This window comes from Macrobrachium rosenbergii, chromosome 18 (genome assembly GCF_040412425.1).
Source record: "Macrobrachium rosenbergii isolate ZJJX-2024 chromosome 18, ASM4041242v1, whole genome shotgun sequence".
NCBI classification, from domain to species: domain Eukaryota; kingdom Metazoa; phylum Arthropoda; class Malacostraca; order Decapoda; family Palaemonidae; genus Macrobrachium; species Macrobrachium rosenbergii.
This window is the reverse complement of record NC_089758.1, coordinates 21,976,734-21,987,441: the sequence shown is the minus strand read 5'-3', so window position 1 is coordinate 21,987,441 and position 10,708 is coordinate 21,976,734. Positions and strand designations below refer to the sequence as shown.

At 36.5% G+C, this 10,708-nt stretch overlaps 1 protein-coding gene across 1 annotated transcript in view; it reads left to right on the top strand.

Moving 5' to 3' along the window:
- Positions 1 to 8,683: 8,683 nt before the first annotated feature.
- The window catches only part of LOC136848182 (uncharacterized), a 374,955-nt gene continuing 372,930 nt past the window's right edge, over positions 8,684 to 10,708 (top strand). Inside the window, exon 1 of the mRNA XM_067120478.1 lies at positions 8,684 to 9,203. Within this exon, the coding sequence (XP_066976579.1) occupies positions 9,146 to 9,203 (58 nt within the window). The 5' untranslated portion in view covers positions 8,684 to 9,145. The remainder of the gene's footprint in view (positions 9,204 to 10,708) is intronic.

Here is a 10,708-nt window from a genome sequence, read left to right as displayed (position 1 = left end):
TCCTATATCGTTGCCAGAAGCAAGATTATGGCTAACTTTAACCTTAAGTAGAATAAAAACTGCTGAGGCTAGAGGGTTGCAATTTGGCAGGTTTAATGATTGGAGGGTGGATGATCAACATACCAATTTGCAGCCCTCTAGCCTGAGTAGTTTTCAAGATCTGAGGGCGGACAGAAAAAGTGCGGACGGGATAAAGTGCGGACGGACAAAGCCGGCACAATAGTTCTCTGAAAAACGCGACATGGACAACGTGTCAAGAGCGAAGGTCACCCACTGCTGTAATCACACTGTGTCAACAGAAGCCGGTTCTCTTGGCAAGGGGGGAAGAACAGCACGGGGCGAAATCAACTTTAAACCCTTTAATATTTGACGAGTTTTCGGAATCTGGCAGTGCACGTTCCGCCCATTAACCTGAATCCAAAGGGACTGGTATATCCAATCTATCTCGGCGTCCCACCTGGAACTAATTACCTGAGGTGACACTCGGAACGACCCTTTTTTTTTTTTTTTCTTTATCTGCCACCTTCTCTGGTTAGGCACAACTTGCCTTCTCTGGTGCACTGAGGTTTTAATTGGCTGGGCTGCTTCTGTAACAAACATCTCAACAAATAGTCAGTTTGTGAGACTTTTACATTATCTTATCGCCATTTACTTCCTATTAATTTATTAATTACTTTTTTATTATCTTATTATTGGCCATAAGCTTGAATTTCAAGTCAATGGCCCCTATGGGCTTGTTCTGTGTGAGTAGGTTTCATCTTCTGAATAATAATAATAATAATAATAATAATAATAATAATAATAATAATATAATAGGAAACTACTTTCGTTAGTGCACCTCACAAACATCCTCAGCTAAATCGTTTGTTAGAGAGACTTTTATCACCATTTACTTCCCAGTGGGAAATGACTGTACTTCGTCAATGCATCTCACGTGGTGCACTGTTGGCATTAATAAAGGGTGTTTGCAGAGTTCCTTCGGCCCTTAGTTATACCCATTTGTTTGCCTTTTACTTTATCGACATTCCTGCTCCCTTCCCATCCCCAATCTTGCTGGCTAACCTCTTTCGTCTTTTTTTTTTTAGTGCAACTGTGGGGTTTTCTCCCACTTTCACCCTTAAACCCTTGCATTTTATCTGGTTTATTTTCTGGATGTTTTGATCTTGCTATCCAACCACTCTAACTCCCACTTTTCACTGTCTGAAGCCTTTAATGGCCGAAAATGGCCCAGTGCTTGGATCGACAACGTAAATTTCATAAAAATCAAATCAATCGTCACTTATTTTATCCCGAATATGAACCAATATTCAAGTTTTACATCTGATCTAATGTCTGGATTCTATAGATCCCCTACCTGACGTTGTCTTTGAAGAAAGCAGTTACTAGTTGTAGGTTATGTAATTCATCAACCTAAAACTGGTCATCACTACTGAGGCTGCTAGCCTACGGGAGTTGGTAACTGGAGCGTTTCAGGAACACACACAAAAAAACCTAATGGTTTGCCGGCCATAAAAGCTTTGAATTCTTTAAGGTACACGCTCTTACGTCGTGATTTTATGAGGAACCAGTGCAAATACTGGTGATGTGTAATTATCGGTATTGCTAGTGATGCTGAATTGCAAGTGTATTAAGGTGCTGAACCAGTCACTGTGGATGTCTCTTCGACCAGCAGAATTTCAGTGACCATCAGTCTGTTATATATATATATATATATATATATATATATATATATATATATATATATATATATATATATATATATATATATATATATATATATATATATATATATATATATATATATAATATATATATATATATATATATATAACTGTATCACGAAAATATGGAACGCGATGAATATATAAATAAAGGCAATACCAAGAAGGAAGGTGAAACAACTGAGTGGTGCCAGGCCTTTCGACTTACTGTCCTTTACTTAGCAAGTAAAGGGCAGAAAGCCGAAAGGCCTAACACCACCCTGTCGTTTCATTTTCCTTCTTGGTAATGCCTTTATATATATATATATATATATATATATATATATATATATATATATATATATATATATATATATATATATATATATATATATATATATATATATATATATTTTTTCATTAGGCCCACCTAACCCTCTAATAGGTTTCTCCCTTCCATTTCATTTTCCATCAGGCTTGGGTGAGAGATATTTATCTAGCCATCCCTAAAGGCCTTCGAATATGAATCAGAACAAAAGAACAATCGATGATTTTCAAAGCGATATCAACGAAGTCTTCAAAGCGAAAGTTTTCAAGCACTTAATTAAGTTCCTCATTCAGTCAGACACATGGAATCACTTTGGGAAAATAACCTGAGTTACCAAATAAGCTGATAATTGACGTACAAGGGAGCTCCTCTACATTCTTCTGAAAGCAATAGTGTAGTGTGACAGTCAGAGCAATATCAACGAAGTCTTCACGAATGAAAAATTTCAAGCACTCAATTAAATTCCTCGTTCAGGCAGACACGGGAACCTCCTCGGGAAAACTTGTCACCAAATAAGCTGATAATTGACGTCCAAGGGAGCCTTTTTACATTCTGAAAGCAATAGTATAGTGCGACAAAGCTTCCACCACATCCGCAGGTCGGAATCCACACGTTATTCTCTTTCATCAATATTGAACAAGTAAAAAGTGAGCCGAAGTTTCTTCGGCGCAATCGAGTTTTCTGTACAGCTTATAATCAAGGCCACCGAAAATAGATTTGTCTTTCGGTGGTTTCGGTATAACGCTGTATGAGCCACGGCCCGTGAAACTCTCAGCCTCCCGTGGTGGCCTGTGTTGTTGCGTTGCTAGAAGTACGACCATGGCTAACTTTAACCTTAAATCAAATAAAAATTACTAAGGATAGAGGGCTGCAATTTGGTATGTTTGATGATTGGAGGGTGGATGACCAGCATACCAATTTGCAGCCCTCTTGCCTCTATAGTTTTTAAGATCTGAGGGCGGACAGGAAAAGTGAGGTCAGGAAAGAAGTGTGGACGGACAGACGAAGCCGGCGCAATAGTTTTCCCTTACAGAAAACTAAAAATGCCAGTTACTATAGAAATATCTGCTACAGATTTTGGAAGGAGCAACACAAAGACTTGTCTGATTAAATCTGCATTCACTTTCGTCAGCGCCATATCTGAGAATGGCAGCAGCAACCAGGTTTCTTGAGATCCGAGAACCCCGGAGGCTGCCATTCTTAGGACTGGTCCTGACGAAAACAAGAGTGCAAATTTAATCGCGTAACGTTGTTTGTGATGCTCCTTCCAAAATCTGTCGCAAGTACTTGCGTAGTAATTGACATTTGTCGTTACTGAGGAAAAGGAACAATGTGTCAATTCCAGTCTCTTGACGCTCAGTCCAACTATAATGCAGCTTTCTGGAGAATGCAGTAGAGAAAAATTTGAAGCAAAATTTATACTAACGAGAGAGAGAGAGAGAGAGAGAGAGAGAGAGAGAGAGAGAGAGAGAGAGAGAGCTGGAGTATGTTATTCTGTAAAAATTTTCTTGTAGGTGGCATAAAAAGGTACCTATAGTTCAGTTTTGTGATCAGTTTGAGAGAGAGAGAGAGAGAGAGAGAGAGAGAGAGAGAGAGAGAGAGAGAGAGAGAGAGTTGGAGCAGGTTATTCTGTAAAAGTTTTCTTGTAGGCATAAAAAGGTACCTAGAGTTCAGTTTTGTGTTCAGTTTGAGAGAGAGAGAGAGAGAGAGAGAGAGAGAGAGAGAGAGAGAGAGAGAGAGAGAGAGAGAGCAATGAATAATGGTGTAACCAAGTCATTACAATTTCTGCTAATTGGCTGACTATATCCTTTATAAAATGCGCCAAAGTTTCTTCGGCTCAATCGAGTTTTCTGTATGAGCCGCAGACCATGAAGCTTTCAGCCACGGCCCGGTGGTGGTATGTCCTATATCGTTACCAAACGCACGATTATGGCTAACTTTAACCTTAAATAAAATAAAAACTACTGAGCAGAGGCTGGGTGATCAACATCCTAATTTGCAGCCCTCTAGCCCCAGATATTTTCAAGATCTGAGGGCGGACAGAAAAAGTGCGGACGGACAGACAAATAGCCTTCTCAACAGTTTTCTTTTACAGAAAACTAAAAAGGCAAGAAACTGAAGTCATGATGTTAGATCAAGGCCTCTTCCATATTTCCGTAACCCGGTCATCATCATGGGTTCTGAAATCTCAAAGAGACTGACCAGCGTTTGGAATTAAGGTCTAACAACCGAATGAAAGCAAAGTTTAGGATCGTCCATCAAAGTGGCACAACAACAACAACAACAAAACAACAACAACAAGATTACAGTCATCAGAAAATGTATTTTTTTTTTTCGTTCTTGATTGTCACGACCACAGCACCATGTACGATGCCGGATTACAGGACGAAACCGCACTTTCTCGTTTGCAGGTGGAAGCATATATTACGAACTGGCCCTTGTTCCAATATTCTTGGCAATAAAAATGCTAAAATTTAATCGATGTATATGAACGATGAAAGTGACAACGGTTTGGTGCGAATGATGATTTTATTATTATGGCTAAAAGAGCCACAGTTGTATATGTATCTGTGTGTGTATGTATGTATGTATTAACACGACACACACGTGTACATATATAGATATATATATATATATATATATATATATATATATATATATATATATATATATATAAATTAAGCTACAAACGTCCTTTAATATCCAATTCACTCTACCTCGGGAATAATATATTTTCATATATGTTACCCGAAGGGGAATTTTTTAGCTGATAATAAGTTCGTCGTCTCGTGGGCTCGAACCACGGAAGACAAGAACTCAGGACTACAGTGACGCGAATTTTAACCACACGACCAACAAGTGAATTGGATATTAAAGGACGTTTGTAGCTTAATGCTTGTATATGAATCACGGTGATGTGATAAAAATTAATTCACACACACATATATATATATATATATATATATATATATATATATAAATAAATGGCATTGTATATATATATATATATATCAAGACTCTCAATCAGTCTATATATACCTCTTCTTTTTCTCATTGTCTAGATTCTCAAGAATATCAAGAATCTCAATCAGTCTTCTTCTTTTTTTCCTAAGAAGTTTACCAATAAGGAGAAAATGAATTCTTCTTATTCCTAAGAGTTTTGAGAGGAAAAGATAAGAAGACAGTCTTTGCAGACAATGCCATTGATTTCAATAGGAATTTTATAAGAGAAAATATGTCCAAATATCATATATATATATATGTATATATATATATATATATATATATATATATATATATATATATATATATATGTTTATAATGTGTGTGTGTTTATCTGTAACTAAAACAGCAGGAACCTTGGCATGTTTCTCATGACATGACGTTCTGTTTGCCACTTTCATTGACATCATGACTTAAAATAAACATGCATTCATACTGCACAAACAAAAATAATCATCATCAACTTTGCAAAAATCCAGCTTGTCAGAAAACAGTGCCCATTGCTTTAGAAAAGAGGAGAAGAAGAAGAAGAAGAAGAAGAAGAAGAAGAAGAAGAAGAAGAAGAAGAAGAAGAGGAGCAACATCAACAACAAAAGCTACCCCCACTCACAAGACACAATCAGATGACACCAACCCAGGTCCTCTCCCCACCCCGGCCCCAACGACACAACCAACACCCCTCCCCTCACCCTACCCGTGACAGAACCATTTTCAAAAAATGATTTCAATTATCTCGATTTCCTAAACAATAAACACCAAAAATGGCTTTTGATTCTGTTCCCAGACGTATCCTGATCCACTTCTATATCGGAGTGATGAAAACTGACGGATTGATTCCCAAGCCGTCTAATTGTCAATTACCATATTAAATTGACGGTGGAAATTACGAAGGCAGTGACAGGTCGTAATTGCCTTCACGAAGTCCAGTTTTGTAATTTGTTACACAGTGCATATATGTATATATGTATGTATATATATCTATATAATATATATATATATATATATATATATATATATATATATATATATATATATATATATATATATATACTGTGTATATATAAATATATATATACATATATATATATATATATATATATATATATATATATATATATATATATATATATATATATATTATATATATATATATATACACTGTATATCACACATCACTACAGGTGAAAAAAACGAAGGACTGGGTGTAGGTCCTGACTGGTTTCAGCTTTGTTTCCAAGACATCGACGATGGACTGTTACCAAGTGGTAGAAATCACATGATATATACCACAGAGACAGCGCGGACGAACGTAAACAAACCGTTTGAGACTACGAATCCACACCTGACAGGTGTCAAGGAGATGTGGAGGCTAAACTCTTTAACGCGAGTGGTTGAAATTCGTAGACCCGAACAGCTGTGTATGTTCGCCCGAACTTCTCTGTAGTAAAAGATATTGTGATTTCTACCACTCTGTATCAGTCCTTTGTCAATGGCTTGGAAATAAAGCTGAAACCGGTCGGGGTATACACCCGGTCTTTCATTTTTTCACCTGTGGTGATGCGGGATAAACAAATCACTTGTGAAAATGATTATAATCATATATTTATATATATTTATATATATATATATATATATATATATTTATACATATGTTGTATATATACAGTATATATAATGTGTGCAAACATATATGTATATATATACACATACACATATAATACATAAATATATATATTATATAAATTTACATAAATGCATAGAGCATTAGAGTAGCGTTATAGCCTAGGAAATTGATAAAAGTGAAATGGATTTTTTCTTTGCAGTCAATACCGTTTAATCATCAAGAATAAAACTCACGTATTTACTTTTCAGATTAATTATCTGAAGATATTCTATAATTAATTAATTTTCTACATTCAGCGCGGTACAAAAGTTACGGATTAATTTGCAGTAAGCTAACGGATTTAGTCTAATCAACTTTTGACCTTCAATACTAGCCGGTAGTTTTTAAAAAAATGAAGGAATTTTGACGTGTGTTATTGAACATGATTTCAAAATTAATTTTTGCTTTTCGTGGTCTTCGCTAGAAAACATTTGAGAAGGAATGAGTTCTCGAAGGTCTTTATCGTAAAAGTAGTCTTATAATGTTGTTTTCACATGCGTTAACAAACAATCGCTAAAAACGTTGCAGTTTGTGCGGTCATGGTCGAACAAAAGATTTAAATTAACTTTTTCCTTTTTTATATTTATTGTAAAATACAAGATATATTACATATATATGTGTGTGTGTGGGTGTGTGTGTATATGTGTGTGTGCGTGTGTGTGTATGTGTATGTAAAATATATATACATACATGCATATATATACTTTATATGTGTATTGATATGATATTTTGTGTGTGTTTATGCATTTATTACATTATCTTAAATATCTCAAAACGGGGGTTTTCACATTCATCACTGAGCAAAAGCCTGAAACGTATAACTTTTTGACATCATCGTCCAACAATGGTCTATAACGAGAAAGATAACCGTTACTTCGAGATAGGAAAGGGACAGTTTTGCATATTGTAAGATTGACCAGCCAAGGTACGAATCCCAACTATACTTGAGCGATGGAATATTGATAGCCTCTATAAATATACGATGAGAGAGAGAGAGAGAGAGAGAGAGAGAGAGAGAGAGAGAGAGAGAGAGAGAGAGAGAGAGAGAGGTGGGAACTATACTCCAGATATCCAGCATTACGAGGAAGGTGAAAATGAAGTGTACGAGAATTACGTTTTTCCTCTTTTGAGAAATTGCTCAGTAACTACGCAAACTGACATGAGAGCATTTGATTTATTCATTGGCCTCAGTGGTATAGCCAATCCGCATAGACCGATTACAGTCCTAATTTTTCATTGTTGCCTACCAAGAGTCTCTTTGGTGACGTCACCGAGCAAGCATAAACTAAGTTTTACCAAGCGTTCACACCGCTGATTGAATTTCCCAATATCTTTGGAGCATTTTCCGTAATAGTTCGTTCTAGTCTCCACCGTGACCGAATAGCTAAGTCCTCTTTGATGCACCGCTAACACGCTACATGAAGTACGTGTGTACATACCATTTGCGTTAATTCGAACAGCTTTCGAAAAATTCTGTGCAGCAGCCGACCTGTGCGCGATTAGCTCTAAGTAACAGCCATTAAAGCGAATTTAATTTCAAGTTGTTTTTCGAAACAATTCGTCGTTTTTCCTTCGAATCTGTCAGGGGGAAAAAGCTCGCAAGGTAATAATCCACCGGAATCCGTACATCAATACAGATAGCTTTATTGTGTTTTGAAGAGAGAGAGAGAGAGAGAGAGAGAGAGAGAGAGAGAGAGAGAGAGAGAGAGAGAGAGAGGTGTCTTCTTTTTTCCTTTTTCTTCGAGCAGTGTTAACACAACGAAAAAAACACACCCACAATGATCTTACTTGGTAAGGTCATATTAATATCGACATTCAGTGCATATACCAGATCACAGTATGTACCTTTTAGTACGATGTTAAATTGCATTAAGAATGTATGAAACGCCATGTGCCACGATTTATATATATACTCACGTTTCCATGGCGACAGCGTCAGCCCGCGCCGCTGCCAGACGCGCGACCCAAACAGCAACTTTTGAGAAAACTCCAACGCGAAGTTGTTTCTTAAGTCACGTGAATCGAATACGACACGAAATGATACGTTTGTGTAATGAGGACATTTAAGTTCCTTCCCACGGACGTCATGGGAGACGATTAAGAGAGAGTGGAAGGGACATGACCCCGCCAAAGCCTCGTACGGATAAACTAATAGTTGTCCCCAAACTATCGTAGTGTATGTAAGTGGTCGTCGGCGCGTTGCAAATGTGGCAGTAAAGAGATCGTTTGGCCGAAGTGTATCTGTTTTCGAGTGATTTCTCCTCGTGTTGAAGGAGTTGTTAAGGTGATAGGCATGTGAAAGTGTTGCGAAATTAGTGAGAAAGTGTTTTGAAGTTGCAATCATCTTAGAATAGTCTCAGTGTTTGGGTTATCCCTAAAGAAAGGAGTAAAGAAACTCAACAAGTGTTCAAAACTGGCGAACGAGGAGCGCTCAACGCACATTCAGAGACCATGACGTTCACGGCTTCTGGTCCCTATCTTGCCCTGGCCCTCGTTTTGGTTGTTCAAGGTAAGATAATCGAATGGAATTGTAGAAATGACAATTTAAAATATATATTTTTTTTATCTTGTATTAGAAAAATATTACATTTCTTATACATAACAAGAAAAATATTACATTTCATTTACATAGGAAAAATATTACATTTCCTTTGCATAAGTAGGATATTACCAAAATATTTCAAAATTATATACCTACAATATTTACAAATTATTGTGGATTAAAAAAAATTAGAAATCAAAATCAATATAAAATATTTAAAAAAAACCCTAGGCCTATAGAAAGGTTTATAAACTTTTAGAGGCCGCTTGTGAAACATAGCAAAGGAGATACTTATGATTTGGGATAATTACACTTTTTTTATACACAAAAAAACAGTGTTAGGTTATCAGGCAATAGTCTTTTTACTTAAGCACGTTTGAAAATAAGAGGTTCTAGACTACATACACTAGCTAAGCCGCTCAGGGTCTGTGTCGTATACGCCTAGACCCATTCAAAGTTGTTAACCCCATAGCCACGTGATATGGGCTACGTGTGGACCGCAAATTATAAACATAAGAAGATTTATGATTAAGAGGAGATATGCATTGCTATTCATCGTATTCCATGTATTGTAGGCCTGCTAATTTTTTATTATATGGGCCCTAAGGACGCTTTGCTAATCGTCTAACCAAAAATGTCACCTGCCTTCAGTACCTTAGAAAGAGAGCTCTAGAGTTTTGAAAATAATCTACAGTCTACAATATTAATTTCAATGTCGAATAATGCTTGCCACAATCAATTTGTTTCAGTAAAAAAAAAATGAAGGTTTTCTGAGAAATATCAGCCTTAACTTTTTTTTCTTTTATTGATTTGATAACAGTATTACAATAATCCCTACATTTCTATAATATGCACTATTTACTAAGTATTTATAAATTCATCTGTAAAAAGGTGTTCATTTTACACCATTTTGCTAACACGTATTTGGAAAATTTAAGTTTACATTTAATAATATTTATTCTACAATTTACATTCAAGTTATCATCTCTACGTTGCCCAAACCGCGTTAACATATTCAGTATCTAGCAGGGACACTGTGTTTTGTTTTTTAGTTCTGAGATGGAAGTCTAACATTAACGTTTAACCAGATCAACGGAACCAGGCATATTGCAAGTACCAAGATAAATTGTCTTATCTTAAAAAGTTGTATTGGACATTTTTCCTATTAAGAGTGATGCAAATATCACAGACAACCAAATGTCCTTGGTAGATCTGGTCCAGAGGCCTTAAGTCCTCTTACACCCTTTAGAACCTAACCACGAAAGACTGGTATCAGGCCGGCTTGACCGAAACCAAACCAAACACCGCCCTTGCAACTCAGGATTGAAGGGAGGGATTTGATTGTGGGTTATCTGGTGTCACAATTACCAGGGTCACTGACGCCGGAGATTAAACTGGTTTGTTTATGTTTGATTATATGAAGCAAATGGCTTCTTTGTAGTTCCTTTGGCCGGTATGAAGTAAGCTTAGTC